Source organism: Python bivittatus, unplaced genomic scaffold (genome assembly GCF_059951505.1).
Source record: "Python bivittatus isolate LINGU-HERP-01145 unplaced genomic scaffold, Pbiv_v1 ctg000180_np1212, whole genome shotgun sequence".
In the NCBI taxonomy this organism is placed as follows: domain Eukaryota; kingdom Metazoa; phylum Chordata; class Lepidosauria; order Squamata; family Pythonidae; genus Python; species Python bivittatus.
The window spans coordinates 4,209,739-4,228,390 of NW_028277047.1; the positions used below are offsets into that span (position 1 = coordinate 4,209,739).

The following is an 18,652-nucleotide window of genomic DNA, read 5'->3' on the forward strand; positions in this document are numbered from 1 at the left end:
CCATCTCTTTCTTTCTTAACGCTACTTCTATTAGTACAGGAATCTTCTGCCATCCCCGGAGGCCAGAAGTCAATCTACTAGATTTTCAACCTCCTTGAATGATGAACCTACCATGATCCAGGGGTAGGTCTCCCTGGGGTTATCACCTTCTATGGGAATGCTGGCTGGGGAATTCTGGGAGTCGAAGTCCACGCATCTTAAAGCGTGCTGGCTGGGGAATTCTGGGAGTTGAAGTCCACGCATCTTAGCCAAGTTGAGAAACACTGCTCTACATCAAAGATTGCCTTATGTTGTTTATCATGACCTGGTGACATTTTTCCAGCCGTGCTTGGAAAAATGCTTCCAGCTGTGGTGCAAATCCTAGGTGACCGATCTACTCACCTTGTAGAAACTCTGCAGCCTCTGGAGAACAATTTGGAGCATCTGCAACCTCTGATCCTCCCTGTTTTCATCTCTCCACGGAGAGGGTGGACCTCTCGGGATCAAGTCTCTAGGAAAGAGATCGGTGGAGAATTCACTGGGGATAAAACCTCACATTTCAGTACTTCCTCCTCTTTCTCAGGAACTGGGAACGTCCCCCATGTTCCTCTGCCCAAAAGTGTAGCATGAAAGGCCCCGGATGATCGGACATCACTATATCTGCTCTCTGTTATTCCCTTCTGGCAGAATTCTGTAGATATGCCAGATGCATCGAAATACAGAAACAGATGCATAGTTAAGAGCCTCTAGATTTATCACAACGTAAATGTAGAGATTTGTGCTCTCTCTCTTTAAATGTGTGTATATAACTCACATTTGCTCACCTTGAATTAAAGCAATGTATAGTTTATACCAGGGTTTCCCCATCTCAGAGCCTTTAGAGTAGGTGGACTTCAACTCCCAGAATTCCCCAGCCAGCATGCTGGCTGGGGAATTCTGGGAGTTGACGTCCGCCTATCTTAGAGTCACCAAGGCTGAGAAACACTGGTTTATACTGTACATTCTAACACTTAATGCAATGCTTAATTCACCAGTTTTGCGTAAAACATTTTCATACAAATCCATTCATTCATCCATCCATCCATCCCTTTATTTATTTATTTATTTATTTATTTATTTATTTATTTATTTATATATAGCATTTATATGGTTGCCCATCTTGTGAACACCGTGGTTGCCCGGGCTCCACCCTTGCTTTTTTTTTTTTTTAAAGTCACTACTTTTTTTATTCCATCAACTCCACGCACCCCGTAGTCTTCACAGATAGCGCAAACAATTTTTTTTTAGAAAAAAACAGGTCTCGGCGGAGCAAAAATCTTTAAATTCTGGGATTTTATCTTGGAGAGTCTGGGGAAGAGGCATATCCCTTTGAGAATTCCCAGCCCGTTCTGCCCTAGACTTTCCCTGATCCTGCAGGAAGCTATGAGGGTTCAACCCCACGACCAAACCAAGATCTGTTGTGTTGATGGTTTTACGACGGCAAAAGTGTGACTCACATCATTTCTATGACTTGGTGCAGGAAGTCTCCATTAATCAGCTTCAGGAAATAGTCTTTCAGCTCTTCCTCTCCTTGGGGAGGTTGATCGAGGCTCCCGCCCACCAGATTCTCCAGCGTTTGCATCTGTTGGGTGAAGGAGTCAAGGCAAGGATGACCCAAAATATCTCTCTAGGCTTAGTCCCCACTTGGAACTTTTGCTCAAGTCAGCCAGCGCTGCAAATTGGTTGCAGCGCCCCTAAGGTGTAACGCTCTCTCCGTGTGATCAACCCACACCGATATAAGGAACTTAGTCCAGATCTCTAGCGAGACATTTTTGTGAAAATCAGCACCAATCCTGTATGCGTCCCCCTTTATAATCCAGGTTTTGATTGATTGATTTTGATGTATTATTTATTAAACTTATCCCCGCCCATCTCCCCCCAATGGGGGACTCTGGGCGGCTTACAACATATTAAAGCAATAAATAAATATACAGTTAAAATTTATAATATAATTATAAATGTACTGGGTGGACACCAAGGAAAAGCAGATGAGACTATCTCAATCACAGGAAGATGATATAGACGGAGGATCGTCCAGTGGTGTTCTGTAAGTACTCAAAAGACCCTCCCATTTAAGGGCAGCAACCTGGTTACAAGGTATGGTTAATGGAACAGCCACTTTTCCACCTTAAGCTTCCTTCGAACACGACCGTCATCAAAAGTAGCAAACGCCGATAAAATACTAATCCACAGAACAGCCAAGTTTCTCCTGAACATGGTCCCTGAATTCATCAGTTCCTGAGTTTGGGCCACACACCGAACCCTCAACTCACACAACAGCCCAAGGGAGGGGGCTGCACAAGCCTAACTGAGTTTAAAAGGATCTAGGTTTGTCTTGTTTTGCAGATAAAGCCACAAGTCTTTATAGGAGGCCACTAAATATCTTAGGGCTATTGTGGCAAGACCCACAATAGATGGTTGGCGAAGGAGATGGGACTTGCAGAGTGGCTAAAGTGACTTCCTTAATTAGAGAAAAGACAATATCTGCATTTATCGCAGACTGGAAACCTCTTATAGACTATTTGCATGAAACAGAACAAAACGAGCTGATGATCTGTGGTTTTTGTTGATTAGGGAGAAGAAGGGATAATAGAAAAAAGAGAACTTTCCTTTTTGTAATCGTAGAGCAAGCGAGAATGTTGTAATCACCCTCGTATTTGCCGCAAAGAAAATCGGCAGCTTCTTTGTGTTTCTTTTCTATCTGCACTGTTGTCTTTCTTCCGTCTTTCTCTTTTCCTTTCTTTCTTTTCCTTTCTTTCTTTTATGTTCGTTTGGGTTAGTTTTTAATGGTCTTTTTAAAACGTTGAGTAACATTTATATTGAAAAATACTCTAGGGCTATTCTAAATGAAGCAAGAAAACAAGCAGGTCTGGATAGTAAATGGTTTCTGATGCTGAAAAGACACTGATCAATCAACAGAGAAGAGCCCCCCCCAGGAGAAAATGGAAAATGGTGCAGGGCTGGGAGATATAGAATCCAAAAATCCACCTTCAAAGATAGGCCTACCCGTAGAAAGCAGGTTAGTATCTCAGCAGGTTGAAGTAGGACACGGGTATCCATTTTTGGTGGCTCAAAGCTTCACCTTTTTTTTCCAGTTTGGAGTTACTCACTTTTTTAAAACAAACATAAGCCTATGTTAGGTTTTGTCTATCGTTTGGGTCTCTTGTCTGCCTCTCAACGGTGGGAACTCAAAATGAGGATACAAGGAAGGGGGGAGGACAGATGGGGAGAAGGCTCAGAAACAGGAGAGGGGATAAATCACAGGTTGCCCACCCTTGGTGGTGCTCAAGGCGTTCCAAAACTCCTCTGGCACCAGATAGGAACCCAAAATAAGCTCTCGCTAATCAAGCTTGTCGATCTACATCATGAACTTAGTTTAGGGTTTCATCAACCACATTCGAGCTAAAGAGTTTAGATGAAGTCCTATCAAGATCTCTTCAGCCTCTCTGTCTAGCGAATTCTCTGACTAGCTTACCACAAGTCCAACCCTCCCCAAACACCCTTGTTTGCCCCACAAGAAAGCTTACCCAGGTGACCAAGGGCCCTGATAGGAATTCCTCCATCGCTTCTAAAGCATCTTTATCCATGACGCTGTGGATGTGAAGTCTTCTTCTGCATCCAGGGCTCCTTGGAGGTGGTAGGTAGGCCCGTACTCTTACATGATGTGTATTGTTGGGGTATCTTAGATCTTCCTTCCGTAATCTGGGGTTTTGAGGGGCCAAGGAGGAAGCTGGGTTGCTTCAGTCAAAGCACTGAATTAAGAGCCTTTGTTGTGCGGTCTTTCCCAATGCAGTAGGCAGGAAGTCCTCAAAATGAAACCTACCCTGTTGAAATTTCTGCAGGACTCGAGAGACTTTTTTTCATTTCGGTGAACGATGGTCCCAAAGAGGGCCAGTTTTCAGAAGGCGGGCTGCAATTTCCTTGACTCGCTGCAGGAAAGTGACGGAAATGTTGTAAAGGCCAAGAGGACGCTGTCAGTTTTCCATCACCTCCTCGTTATCAGATCTGTGGTCTCCAAATCAGGCCACAGAACGTGAAACATGAGGCAGGAAGTTCCAACTGCTCTTGACATATTGCCTACGCTGTGGTATTCGTCACGTGACAACGGAGAGCTTTTTGATGGCCCTTATGAACCGGGTTCCCTGTTCAGATGCCTTCCACCACCAATGGGTCTGTTTGCAAATTTAATCAATGGCTCCGTGGGCTGAACTACACGGAGAACCCCAGAATTGAACAAGAGGATGTGTGCAAGTCCACATTCAGGAGAGGGAAGATTCGAAACATGGTTAAAAAAAATGGTAGGTAGGAAAACACCAATGTAGCAGAAGTCATTTTATTTAATTTAATTTTAATAACACCTTACATCTTTCTGGGAACTTCTTCCTTGCAGATGACAAAGCTATGGTTCTTCTCCACCAGAGAGATCAAAACGAGTGTGATTATCCATCCCATTCATACTTTAACTCAAGACATTTATTTTGATAAGTAGAGAAGATCCTTGAGATCTTAACAAAATAAGAAATAAGATCAGGGGCCCTCTTTCCACCCCACCCCTAGTTTCACCTGTGACCTTTGTCAGAATAGGATATTTTGAATAGTTCTCTCAGGATGATAGATGTTCAGTTTTGCCAAGCTGGGCTCTTGAAGTGTCTAGTGTGGGAAGCAAAATGAATTGCCAGCTACAACTGAGAGACAAGTGATGTTCTGGACGACTTCCATCAGAAATAGCCCCTTCCGGCACAAATGTTCAGAAATGGCTTCATCTGGTGGAAAGACCATTGAAAAAGTTGAAGACTTGTCCTAATTTCCATGAGCCAGCCTGAGATCCAGATAGAGTATCTGTTTGAAGCTCAGCTTTGCTTGAGAACATGGAGGCTGTAAATGACAAAACCTGTTTCCATTTGCCTGTGATGGAACAGGAATGATCTATGCCTACTTCACAAGACTGTTGTAGAGAAGATAGCCTTCACCAGCTCTCCTTGGAGGAAGTCCACCTTGCCACAGACTCACTTGCAAGTTGACTTTCTCAAGCCCACTTTTGATTCAGAGCTGATGTTTTGGGGGTGCCCTTCTCAAAGGTTGAGAAAAGACTGCAAAGGTCTTGTAATTCGGCATTTTTTCCCTTCCCAAAACAAGATTCTAGAAAAGGGAACTAAGAAGGGGAGACCAGATTGGTTGAAACTGCAATTAAGGTGTTGCTTGAACTTCATTCATAATTCTATCCACGCAACAGCATTCTTCCTTTCAAGGCTTGGAATAAATTGAATTTTTTTTTTTAAAAGCAGGCCTGGGACATCTATCTATTTTCTTTAGGTGTGCTCTTAAAACTAAGTTTTTTTAAAATCCTGGTCTGTGAGCCACTCTTTGGTTTCTTCACCCAAAGAAAGGTCTGCTAAGCACACAACAGACCAGGGAAGGCTGGAAGAAATCTTTTCCTCTCTCTCAGAGGGAGTGGGACAGGATCATTGTAAGGTTTACCACCTTACCCCCAAGGCAAATGTGAACACACAGCTCTTTGACGTAACCCACAGAAACAGAGTGAGACATCTGAGTTTTATTTCAGGCTATTTATACACAAGCAAAGCAACGGAGAAGTTAAAGTAATTACGTAAACACGCCCGCCCGACATCTTTTGTGCGCTATCTTGAGCAAATTCCAAAATACGGCAAGGGTCATCTGGGAGGAACCAACTGGGGGTGGTGGGTGGATTCCCACCAGGGCTGAGATTGGCAAGGACCCATGGGTGTCTGGGGCTCACAGCTGAGAGACGATGTTGCTAGCCAGGCTGCAGGTAAGTCCTGTCCCGTCTTCTTCCACGTTGAGGGACTTCACTATGCTGTCCTCCACCACCATGGAGAACCTGAAAAATGGAGTGGAAAAGGGGTGAAACAGGGAGGGAGAGGGGAAAAATACAGCTGGGGGCAAGGGACAGTTTTTCTAGCTGGATTGAGGGGGTCTTGTTTGGAGATATAAGAAAAAGTTGAGGTAGCCACTGGGAAGATTCAACTAGGGTCCAGTTCAACTGAGGTCCACCTGACCTGTCCTGTAGCGGCTGGGAAAGCACTCTGTGTGTGTGTGTGGGGGGGGGGTACTTCATTGCAATCCAGAAGATCCACTCTAATTCTGGGGTTCTCAGTGTGGTGCCCATGGACCCCCAAGTGCCCACAAGTCTTCTGCTGATGCACCAGCTCCAGCTCTTCTTAGGAGACTTTTAAATAAAGGAGAGGGACTCGAAGGACAGCTGAATGGGGCAGCGGGGCTGATGTGTTTTCCCACGGGTTGCTGAACTACAACTCACAGCAGCCCCAGCCCACATGATTCATGATGGAGGATACTGGAGACAACAGTTCAGCACCAGATAGTGACCATCTGACCATGCTTGGTTAGCACCTGGATGAGAGACCACAGGAATGGGTTGGGATGAGGCACTACTCGGAAATCCCAGGAATGTAGGCTAGATTAAGGAGTCAAAATGCATCCTGGGAGAAAGCAACTTCTGCACTATTCCTCAGCAAACTGTGAGGACGTGTCCATGAAGTCATCTACGGAGCTGAAGACAAAGGCTTTGGAAGCAGACTAGGGATCTGCAGCTACTTGAAGCCTGAGGGGCTCACTCATCATCTTTCCAGCATTGCATGTGGAGGGAAGACTTGACCCCCCCCCCACCCCCCAATTCTGTTTCTCAGACCTTTTGGATCGGTTTGTCCCAAACAGCTCCCGAAGAGGTTCCTTGTCAAGCAAGAGGTTAGTGGCCTGTGGGAAGAAGCAAAATTGGGATTGACCTTCAGCGTCTGGGAGAATAAATGTGGATTAATAGGTGCAGCTGTTTCTCTTTATATTTTCAGCTTCTGTTTTGCCCTGAACAAGGATCAAAGAATTGAAGGGGAAGGGAAGAAGGAAGAAGGAAGAAGGAAGAAGGAAGAAGGAAGAAGGAAGAAGGAAGAAGGAAGAAGGAAGAAGGAAGAAGGAAGAAGGAAGAAGGGAGGGAGGAAGGGGGAAGGGGGAAGGGGAAGGGGAAGGGGGAAGGGGAAGGGGGAAGGGGGAAGGAGGAGGGAGGGAGGGAGGGAGGGAGGAGGAAAGAAGGAGAAAAGGAAGGGAGGGAGGGAGGGAGGGAGGGAGGGAGGGAGGAAGGAAGGAAGGAAGGAAGGAAGGAAGGAAGGAAGGAAGGAAGGAAGGAAGGAAGGAAGGAAGGAAGGAAGGAAGGAAGGAAGGAAAAGAGAGAGAGGGAGGGAGGGAAGTTGAAGGGCACCCATCTTAAGGTTGCCAAGGTTGAAAAACATGGGATGAGAGGATCCTTGGGCACTCTTCCAACTCCCTAATCCTACCACCCTGGGCCTCCCCTGTCCTAGCCCTGCACCTGAACCCCAACCCCTTGCCACTGGAGATTTCCATACCTTTCCAAAAGCCCCAGTTGGGTCAGCCAGCATCCGCACCTGTGAAGAAGAGAAAGCAAACCCCAATTTAAAAATCACGACGGGGAGCTGCTCTTGTCTAGCCAACAGCAGCTGGGGACAGGTAGCCATTTAGAAAGCTTTCAGGGAAACGTGGCAGCCAAAATGAGCAGTGGGCAAGTCTGTCGCCCCTCAGAGAATACAAGGAAGTTCATATTTATTTTATGAAATCTATTTATATAGCCGCCCATCTCGCCACGCTTCCGGCACGACTGCCGACGTCCCGGTGTTTCTGAAAAGCAAAAATGTTCTGAAAGCTTTGCCTCAAAGCAATCCAGTTGGATATTTGGAAGACACGTTCATTTATTACATTTATTAGATCATAGTCTGTTTTTCAGATTGCAGAGAGAAAGGGGTGCTGTTCTCTGCTGGAAACACAACTCGGGCTGAGTAACCTTTGCAGTCGGATCCAGAAAGATTATTCAGACGTTCAAACGGACCATCTGTTGCAAAGCCATTGCTTGGGAAATGACAGCCTCGATGCTCGCACGATGCAACGTGGCCGGTGAGCACCAAGAGCAGAAACTACACCCCAATTAAAGAAAGGGGGTGTCCGCACCCCTCGGCTTTCGATACGAAGCCTCGCCAGCCATTTTTCCTCTGTTAAGACCTCTCCCCACCCCGAGTGAGGCTCTTCGCTAGCGGAACAAGGCCAAAGGATTTGCAGAAAAGTTTGTAAGAAGAAATAAATGGGAAGAGAAGGGAAACATCTCCACACATTTGTCTGGGCATGATAATGGCAAGATTTCCGAGGTTTTTGGTAGCTAAGGGACAAACCACATATCATGCAGAAATGCAAAGATCAAATCATTGTGCCTTTGGGAAGGGCATCAAGATAAATCACCGCTTTTTCATCGCAGAGATTTGTTGCCCAACAAATGAATCTCCCCTCTGGGAACTCAAAACAGGGAGCCACAAAAGTCATCTCAATTAGGCAGAAAAATGTCTGTATCTCCCAGGATTCAGCTTCTGCCCCACCCTTCATTAACTCACATTCTTTGGGATAAGAAGCAACGTTTGTTAGTTAGGAGCCTCCGGCTATAGAGATGTGGCCCCACTAAAACTACAAGGACAAGAATAGACAGGTGTGGCTGCTCCAACTTTGCATTCTGCTGGGGTTTGGAAGGGGGGGAGTCTCTGTAGGAGGTGAGAACCGAAAAAAAAAATAATACTTGACTCATAGCTGCCCACTTCCGGCACGACTGCAGACGTATCGGTGCTTCTGAAAAGCAAAAACGTTCTGAAAGCTTTGCCTCAAAGCAATCCAGTTGTGTATGTGGAAGAAATGTTCATTTATGACAGTTCTCCCCCTGCCTGCTTAGCTGCTGTGACATCCTCGACAGAGAGCAACTGAATTCATCCGACAAAGGAGGGTGGGTGTGTTTGAGAGAGCACGCTCTTTCGAACCATCAGAGCTGCCTGAACAAACTTGGGGTAAGGGCATGGGGGAAAGACCTTGGGAGACGGGGCAAAGAGACGCTGCCGAGGGAACGGTCAGATAAGAGACAGTTTAGCCCGCAGCTGCTTAATGGGAGGAGAAAGAGACTCAGAAGGGACCCTCCCTAGTTTCTCAGGCTGTAAAGGAAACGGCGAGAGATTTATACTTTCAGACTTGCAAGATTCATGTTGGTCTCGCTGAGTAAACCAGATAGGAATCACAACCAGTTGAGCTAATTCCACTTTATAGTAAAGCTACATTGATAGAATCTTGCAAGTCTGAAAATACAGTTCCACCCCCTTCTCCTTTACAGTCTGAGCCTCTTTCTCCACCCGTTAAGCAGCTGAGGGCTATGCCCTCTCTTATCTGACCGTTCCTTCAGCAGCATTGCTTCGCCCCGTCTCCCAAGGTCTTTCCCACATGCTATTACACCTGGGTTCCAGATTTGGTGCTCTGGAACAGCTTTCCCCATCTGTACTGGTCTGTGGGAATGACCATAGGGGACAGGAGGAGGAGGCACAGACAGGCATGTAAAAGATTTCTCAGCCCACCGAAGGAGAGGAAGCATTTCAGAAGGGACTCTCCCTAGTTTTCTGAAAAGTAAAAGGAAAGGAAGAAACACTTTCTCTCTTGCAAGATTGATGCTAGCCCTTCGAAGGAGTCCAGGCGAGAAGCACAACCAGGAGTACTAACTCTATCTTTACTATAAGATCCCATTAACAGAATCTTGCAAAACTGAAAGTCTGCGGGTCTTCCTCCTGTCTCCCAATGTAATTTCCACATCCCATTACAACATCCTAATGATTGTGGAAGCGGAGAAATAGGGAAGTCGTAGCCAATGTCTCTGAAGAACATCAGGCCGATGAAAAATAGACGTTTTTCCCTTTCTGGCACACGAAGCATTATCATTTGGCAGTGCCTTTTGTAGATAACTGCTGGGTTCCTGCTCCAGAGGAAGGAAATGAAACCTGGTGCCAATAAATTCCAGAATTTCCAGCAGGCAATTAAACCTGTTGCAAATAAATTCCAGAAGGAGTGCACAGAAGAGAAAGAGAAGAAGGAGTGGGTGGGAAAGCTGATATAAATCGAGATGCCAAGATCAGCATTTCTCTGAATCTTCCAATCTGTGACATCTGGTGAATGCATGATAAATTATGAATCATGCTCAGTTATATAAACTTGAGCAACAACAGGAATCTTGCATAACCTTGCAAAGCACACATGCTAAAAACCAATATTTCTGGTAGCCAGGTATCTCCATCGTGGGCTTCCTACAACTCCCCAGGTGTTACTTATGGGCTTCCAAACAAGACAGCTGCCACCATAATACCTCAAGTGGGAATACCTCAAGCATGGGGATGACTAGCCCCATAGAGGCCTTCTGCCTTCAGCCTCAGATTTTTCATCCTCTTGGACTCTCCTTCTCCTTTTTAGTAATGTTTTTAATTCAGGTTTTATGTATTTATATATTTTATGTTTTAATGTTTGTTGTGAATCTCCCAGAGTTCCCCCATTGGGGGGAGATGGGTGGTTGAAACATTTAATAAATAAATAATAATAATAATAATAATAATGGTTAGATCAGTGTTTCTCAACCTTGGCCAGTTTAAGATGTGTGGACTTCAACTCCCAGGATTCCCCAGCCAGCATGGTGAAAAAGTCTGCACAGCATGGGTTTTGGAATTCTTTGCAACCCTTCATAATACTTCTGTGTCATGTAACCAGGAGGGAAAGCTGGGGGGGGGCTTCGAATAGAGGCACCAGTAGCATTCTGAGCCTCTCTCCGGCTGCCCCTCCCATAAGCTTACATTGGGGGGACTTTTTCTGGATTTTTTTTCCTCCGCAGCCCCCAGCCTGATCTTCCCCATTTTCAAACCTAGCCTTTCTTTGACCGGCTTTTGCCCCTGCGCCAAAGTTGGTCTGTTGTGTTTTTGGAGAGTTCTCCTCCCGAAGGATGGACAGAATCCCAACCCTCTTGATAGCAAACCTTCCCGATGCTTTGAGGCTTGGAAAAAAATTAAAAAGGGGGAGGAAAAATCTCCCATCCACCCCCCCTTTTTTTTTTTTACCTTTCCTTCAGCTTGGAGAGCCTTGCCCCACTCATTCATGACGAAGATATCGTTGACGGACAAGCAAGCAATGATCTCAACGCCTTTGCCTTTCAGCTGACCTGCTTTCTCCACGTAGCCAGGCAGATGCGTCTGCAATCGGCAGGGAAGGGAGGGGAAAAACATTAGAAAGGTTCTTTACTTATAGCTCTTTATTTATAGATCTAATTTTTATTAAAAGTTTTAAAAAGAAGGTAAAAAAATTAAGAATATACAGGAGAGGAAGAAAGGAAAAGAGAAGGGAAGAAAAGAGAAAGACAGAAGTGCAAAAACGAATGAAAGAAACAGAAGCTGCTTCCGATTTTCTTTGTACGAAATACACGTAGAGTGACAAAATTACCTCTTGCTCTAGGATGACCAAAAAAGCTCTCTTCTTTCCCTATTAGCTCATTTTTTTTCTAAGCATCCAAACCGCAAATCGTACATTCATTTTTTTTCTGTTTCATGCAAAAAGTCCATAAGGGGTTTCTGGTCAACCATAAATGTAGATGGTGTCTTTTCTCTAATCAAAGAACTCAATTTGGCTATTTCTGCGAGTTCCATCATCTTCATCAACCGTTCCTCCATGGTGGATAAGAATAAATCTTTCCACTTTTGAGCCAGAATTAGGAACGTTCTGAAAACTTTGCTTCGAGCTCTGTTTGAAGATGGGCTGTCTCCTGTCTTCAAATTTCCAACTCAGGGGCGGATGGTGAAATAGGATCCCAGAGGCTCTTACTCACCTTGGAACAACCCGGGGTGAAGGCACCAGGCACCCCAAAAAGAATGCCCTTTTTGCCCTTGAAGAGGCTGGACAAGTTCACTTTAGTTGAAGGATCTCCCTCATAGACCTCCACGCTGGGTAGCTTGTCCCCAACCTATCAAAAGGAAGCGAACACAGGACTTGACTTATAGTTAAGAGTTGAGTTACGGGATGAAGAGTTTTATATCTGTTAATTAAGAGGAGGTGAAGAGATAGGGAAGCGAGGTGGGAAATCGCTTCGGGGTTTTTTTTTCCCTTCCCTTTTCTCTTTCTATATTTTTTCTTTTTTGCTTTCTTGATCTTTCATTTTATTTATTTATTTATTAATTAAATCAATTTATATAGCCGCCCATCTCACCACAGGTGACTCTGGGCGGCGTACAACAAAGCTGACACAGTGAAATACATTAAAAATATATAAAACAAAATTAAACAAAGAATAAAAGGAAGTTAATATTTTATTCTGTTTTTCTTTTTCTCTGTATTATCTTTTATTATTGCACTTAAAACTTTTAATACAAAATATTTTAAAAAAGAAAGCAAAAACAGGGTCTTCTTCCCACCCATGGGCTGATGTACCCTTCTCCCCAAAGCCCAAATTCAAACGATCTTGGAGGTTTCTCAAAGAACCCTCAATCCATAACCAGCCCGATGGCTTGCAGGAACTCAAGAACCCCCAAACCTATCTAGAACATATGAAGAAACCTTAGGGTGGATTCAATCCTGCATTCTGGGTCACACAGTGGCTGATATGATGCATGATGAATCTATGATTGAGGTCACAGACTTCAATTGTTGTTCTAGCCCAGTGTTTCTCAACCTTGGCCACTTTAAGACCTGTGGACTTCAACTCCCAGAATTCTGGCTGGGAGAATGCTGGCTGGGGAATTCTGGGAGTTGAAGTCCACAGGTCTTAAAGTGGTCAAGGTTGAGAAACACTGTTCTACCCTAAGCAACAGCCTCCACTGGGGATAGAAGGAAAGACCCCACATTTGGGGCAATCAATCTTCCGCTCTCATTGCAAGCTTTCCTTAAGATAATGGCTAGGAAGGTTTTAAAGCCTCAATTTATGAATGTGCCCAGAATTGTTTTCTTTTGCTCCATTTTTTTCTTTTGAAACGATCAAAGATCTACCTTGCTGTCGAAATTAGTCTCTTTCAGCAATCCCAAATTGGGGATATCATATGATCCCAAGTAGTGCCCAGTTTAAGAACGAGTTCCGTTCCAAGGTCCATCCTTAAGTCAAATTTGGATGTAAGCCAGAACAGTGTTATCGTATAATCCTGTTAGGTAATGAACTCGAACCGTTGTGGATTTAACTCAAACCCTTGTGGATTTAACTTGAATTTTGCTACAGTACGCTCCGTCTTAACTATGGGTCGTCCGTAAAGTGGGTGTTCATAACTCCCTTTCTTATGACTGAAAAACAAAAGACTGTAAAAGCTTTCTTGGAAAAGCTTTCCCATTAAACAAAACATACCTGATTCAATCAATGCGCCACAAGAGACGGAAAACCAGACTCCTTTAAGACTCCAAGAGGCCGAAGGACAGATTTGGGGCAGAGAAGCCCCTGGAGATTTTACATAAACAGACGCAGCCCTGTGGGGGTCCACGCCTGTCCCCTTTGGGGTCATTTTTTTTCCCCCTATGGCTGGAATTTGATGGGGCAGAAATTGCCCTCTGGGCAATGCGAGCCTTTTGCGTGCCCAGCCCCAGAGCGGATATCCTCTAGGGCAGCTAATGTTGCTTCCTAATTCCCAGGAAATTAAGGCTGAAACTCTGGGGAGAACAAGCGGCTTTCTATAGGGCAAAGGGAGGGGGGCTTTCAAATGCCAAAACTCCTTGCTAAGGGGAACAAGCCCCCCCTTTTCATGCAATGCTCTGCAAAGGGCCATCCATTACAATGGGGAACAAAACCAAGTCATTGTCTAATTCAGTGTTGCTCAACCTTGGCCACTTTAAGAGGGGTGGACTTCAACTCCCAGAATTCCCCAGCCAGGAATTCTGGGAGTTGCAGTCCACCCCTCTTAAAGTGGACAAGGTTGAGCAACACAGGTCTATTTCCTTCTTTCTTGCAAATCTAAAGAAAGGAGCGAAGCTACATTCATTCTTCCAATAGGAATATACAAAATACCTATCGGGGGAGGCAGGTTTTATTAACGTCGGTCATATAATAGCACAGTATGCACGTCTATCATTTATTAATAAATCAGCAGGTACGTCTTGGGGGTTCGTGCACCCAGCCTGCTGGCTGATCAGGAGGCGGCACCCCCAAAGCGGGCAGTCCAGCGGTGCCCTTTTGCACCCACCTATTGCAGAAGCGCCCGGCGGCCGAATTTGCAAGGGGGGGCTTTCTATTCCCCGTCGGAGGTCCTTGCAAGGATTTTATTTTTTTACATTGGGGCGGAGCGCGCCCTGGGTCTGGGGCACAGCCCGCCCGGTGTGCCACAAGGGCCCCCGGGGTTTGCACTCACCTTCAGGGCCGCCATGGCCGCGGCTCCCGATCCGAAGGCCCGGCGGGTCAGCCCCGGGTTTGCAAGCCGGGAAGCCGGCCTGGCTCCCCAGCACGCGCGCCCCAGCGCCCCCGCCCGCTTCCACCCGGTTGCCATGGAAATCCCTTGAGTGACAGCGGCCATGGCAACGCGCGCCTTTGAAGTTCTGTCTCCGCCGCCCGGCTCCCGCGCGCAACTGCCAGGCGGGCGCGCGCCCGGCCCCTCCGCCCAGCAGGGAGGGGAGGTTGCTCCTCGGGGGCCTGCCAAAGGGGGAGCGGCTAGGAATAAACTTTTATTTTATTTTATTTTATTATTTTATTTTATTATTTTATTTTATTATTTATTTTAGATTCATTGGGCAATGCATTGAAGCCAGAGTCTACTCCTTTGCAAAAGAAAAAAGAAAAAAAAAGTTTGGGAATTGCAAGACTGGCGCAGGAAATGTAAACCGTTGCAATTTTTTTTGCTCCATGGCTTGGCGGTTTTTAAAATCCTGGCATGCCCAGCCTTCCCAGGTACAGCCCGGCGCAAGATGGGGCTTGTCGTCCAAGGGGAGGGCAGAGCGCCCGGTTGGGGAAGCCGCTTTCCGACTGGAGATGGCCCTTGTTCCTTTTTTGCCCGCCGCTGGTGGTCTCCAAAACGTTTCCCCCCCCCCCCGACGGCAGAGAAGTTCTCCCAGGCGCTTCTGTGCACTTTTGTGAACCAGTGACACGGCTGTTGCCCCGAGGCGCCGTGCCGCACGCGCTGCAGGACAGCCTTGTGATGACGCAACTGGCTGGGGCAAAAAGGGAGCCAGAGGTTTGGGGTCCCCGGGCGCGCGCGCGCCGACTTCGCCACTTCTTTCGGCGTCCGTCGGGGTTCTGTGGGGCCAAGGCGGCCTCAGGGCTGCAAAGTGCGACTTATATCACAGCGACGCCAGCGCTGGTGCCCCATGCACGGCCTGCCAATCCTCCCGCCCTTGGCAAAACCCGCCGGGCTGTGCCAACGCGCCTCGCGCCCACGCCCTCCCCACCGCCTGCACGTGGCCGCGGACCCCAAAGCGCCCGGAACGGTCTCGCGTGCGGGGCGCGTTTCCCGCGGGGCCGAAGTGGCCGTTGCACAAGGTCGCCGGAAGTGGGAGGAAGAAGCCGGCGGGTTTTTTCCCCCTCAACCGGAAGATGGCCGGAATGGATATCCGGGTGCTCACAGTCTGCGTCCTGCGCGATCGTGGGCCGAAAACATGAAACTCCTGACCCACAACATGCTCACGTCCCACGTGCGGGGCGTGCGACCCGGAGGAGGGTTTCCCCTTCTCATCAAGGTAAGGAGGATGGTAAGCCTGCCCAGGCGGTTTCCCCAACCCATGCCTCCAGTTAGGCTGGACTACATAGCCCATCGCTTCAGGCCGGCCTCCCCAGTCCTACCCCTGTTAGGGGCTGGACTCCAACTCCCACCCCCCAGCTAAGCTCCCCCAGCTCTGCATCCTCCAGCTGTGCTGCATTACAACTCCCATCATCCCCAGCCGCCCCATCCTTTAGGTAGATTAGACTTAAAAATCCGGATGGGCACGAGATGGCAGCAGAGGGAGACAAAACTGGGCTGCTCTGCAACATCCCTCCCCCCCGTTGGAGCCTCTCGTGAATGAGCTGCACATGTCCCATCATCCTCAGCCTGGCTGTTGATCATTTTGCCTGGGAGGAATGGGAAGAGTAGGGCTGCACTAATTATAATTAGAATAGGCTTGTAATTTGTAATTGTTAAGCTGTATTATGTGAGCCACCCAGAGTCCCTCATTAGGGGGAGATGGGCAGAGATAGTCAAAATAATAATAATAATAATAATAATAATAATAATAATAATAATAATAATGATGATGATGGCAGCCTGCTTGACTGGGCCTGAGGGGTGCCCCATAGTCGTCGTAATTCGGGTTAAGCGTTTCCTGGGGGAACAGGGGAAGAAATGTGTGACCTTTCTTTCTTTTCTGCCCACAGGCTACAGAGGTGAAGGTGAACAACATCGATTTCAACCCAGAGTTCACCGCTCGGATGGTGCCCAAAATTGAATGGGCAGCTCTGGTGGAGGCCGCAGAAAGTGTAAGTCCTCGGCTGGTGCCGGGATGCAGAGGGAGAAAGGCAGGACAGAGAACCAGTGATCGACCTCTTCCTTCTTCTAATCAGCTGGTTGTTATTAATCATGCCTTGCATTTTTGAACGTGTGCCTGTACTTATATTTCCTTTCTTGCAAGTTGCCCAGAGAACTGTGGTGGTAAAATTTATTTATTGCATTTCTGTCCTGCTGCAGTCAAAAAGACTGATTTAGGAATGTGTCAACAAACCTGTACTTGAAAACAGGTAGGTCTCGATTAATGTGGTTAATGAATCCCACAGAACAGTCGCATGATTCGAATTTGCACTATTCAATGGGATATTTCTATGGAAAATAGGGTAATGGGTTCCAGCTGGATGGAAATAGGCAATTAAATTTTTTAAACATATTTTAAAAATTGGTATCAGTTTACAAAAATTGCACTAAATAGAATTCCATACCACTCGAACTCACACAAATCGCGACCTACCTGTACAAGAATGAAGTGCTTAAGGTGTAAACTTCCTCTGCTGCCCAAATCCTATAGGCTTAGGCTGGAGGAGGACCAGGAAGATCTGGCTTTCAGTCCACCTCAGCCATGGAAGCTCACAGGGAGACTGTGTGCCAGTCACCGTCTTTCAGCCCAACCTACATCTCAGGGTTGTTGCAGAGAAAAATAGGAGGAAGGAGTACTGTGTATACTACCCTGAACTCAGGGAGGAAAGGCAGGATATCAGTCTAACACATAAGGAACATACTAGAACAGACATTATAGGAGGAGAGCCATGTTACTCCGGTAGCCAAAACTCGGGAGGAGTCTGGGAGCACCTTTACTGACCAACACATTTTATTAAAAGGCATCAGCTTTTGTAAACTACACTCACGTCGTCAGATGGGTGAAGCTGCAGCTCATGCAAGCTGATGCCTTTTAACAAAATGTATGTCACAAAAGGTGACTAGAGCAGGCATTAGATATTAGTTACAGGGAACCAGTACTGCTTTGGGTTGAGGGCAGTATTTTCCCCCAGAAAAATTGGTGGGAGATCATCAACAGCAAAGCCAAATGCAGATGGGGGTTATCTTCATTCTCCTTGTCTGTTCTTCTTCCTCCCCCCAGTTTGGCTGCTGTGAGGACAGATCGCTCTTAGCAGAGACCTAAAACTGATGGGAAGGAGAAGGAAGCCAAGTCTTGAAATGACCGTAATGTGACTGATGAAGACAAACTGGGCAGGTAGCCAAGAATGTTCAGAGGAAGCTGAAAGAGAAAATAAAAGCAAGGACAGAATTGTCGACAGGATGTGGGGAGGGGCTGAGTTTGGGATCTTGTCTTGGGCCACCTCTAGAGAAGTCACTTTGAAACTTATTTGTAGGAGACACCTACAGCATTATGGTAGATGAGGGATATATCTGCCCCTGACTCACTTGTGAAAATGACACCTGATCTTCCTTTTGCAGTTGGGTCACCGGTCAGATCTTCCCTCAGAGCCCATCCCCGACTACGAGAAAAATGAAGATTTTCTTCGGAAAGTGCATCACGTCTTGATGGAGGTTTGAAGCTCTCCTTCTTTCTCCCTTAATTCATGGAACGCGCCCAGCGAAGTCAGGAAAATGCTTTTCCGAAAAAGCAGCTTAGTGTTCTTCCCCGTCCTCCTCCTCCTCCTCCTTTCCAACCCTAAACGCGGCTCTCTCTCTTTCCCGGCTGATTCCCTTTCTTCTTTGATAGGTGGAGGTGATAGAAGGTGTATTGAAATGTCCGGATACAGGGCGGGAATTTCCCATCACTAAGGGTATACCCAACATGCTGCTGAGTGAAGACGAAACATGAGCTGTTCTGCTCTTGAAAAAGCGCCCGAAGAAGTGAGAGGTGGAGGAGGAGAAATATCTTCCCTGCAACTGCCTTTGCATTATTGTTTTGTGTGTGTAAATAAATACGAATGATGCTGTTGACAGAGTCCTAGGATTGGCGTAGAGTAGATCTGTTAGGAAACTGAACAGCCATTTGTGGGTACTGTTGCAAAATGCTGCCACCTGGCACTCCTTTGTTACTCTCCTATATCTTAAAGCAAACCTTTGTTCTTATTCTGAGCAAGTACATACCATTCCAAAGCCCCAACTAGGTCTGCTTTCCAAAAAAGGCTTAGCGGAGTGTAGAGCTCCCCTCTCATTTCATTTTAGTAGGACCCTTAAAATTATTTGAAAAAGTGGGATAGAGATGCTCTTGAATTAAGGAATCCAAGCTTGGCTTGGAATTCTGTAGGACTTCCTCTTGGATACTTCTAAGATAGATCGTTTCGTTACTTTTATGCGGTTTTCGTTGCTGCTCGGAAATCGTGACC

At 46.5% G+C, this 18,652-nt stretch overlaps 3 protein-coding genes across 3 annotated transcripts in view; 1 reads left to right on the plus strand and 2 right to left on the minus strand.

Moving 5' to 3' along the window:
* CCDC88B (coiled-coil and HOOK domain protein 88B) overlaps positions 1-3,943 on the minus strand; it is a 28,445-nt gene extending 24,502 nt beyond the window's left edge. Inside the window, exons 1-3 of the mRNA XM_025170624.2 lie at positions 3,546-3,943; positions 1,476-1,600; positions 382-490 (exon numbers count right to left, since the gene is read on the minus strand). Coding sequence (XP_025026392.2) covers positions 382-490; positions 1,476-1,600; positions 3,546-3,605 — 294 coding nt within the window. The 5' untranslated portion in view covers positions 3,606-3,943. The remainder of the gene's footprint in view (positions 1-381; positions 491-1,475; positions 1,601-3,545) is intronic.
* A 1,611-nt stretch (positions 3,944-5,554) lies between these two features.
* On the minus strand, positions 5,555-14,467 carry PRDX5 (peroxiredoxin 5). Its single transcript, XM_007434374.2, has 6 exons — positions 14,232-14,467; positions 11,738-11,872; positions 10,977-11,108; positions 7,413-7,451; positions 6,707-6,771; positions 5,555-5,878 (listed from the first exon to the last, which is right to left on the minus strand). Exons 1-6 carry the CDS (start codon positions 14,391-14,393, stop codon positions 5,773-5,775), a joined length of 639 nt encoding a protein of 212 aa, XP_007434436.2. The 5' UTR covers positions 14,394-14,467; the 3' UTR covers positions 5,555-5,772.
* A 924-nt stretch (positions 14,468-15,391) lies between these two features.
* Positions 15,392-18,268, plus strand: TRMT112 (tRNA methyltransferase activator subunit 11-2). The gene is made up of 4 exons (XM_007434373.4): positions 15,392-15,549; positions 16,223-16,324; positions 17,772-17,864; positions 18,040-18,268. Exons 1-4 carry the CDS (start codon positions 15,469-15,471, stop codon positions 18,139-18,141), a joined length of 378 nt encoding a protein of 125 aa, XP_007434435.1. The 5' UTR covers positions 15,392-15,468; the 3' UTR covers positions 18,142-18,268.
* Positions 18,269-18,652: the final 384 nt, after the last annotated feature.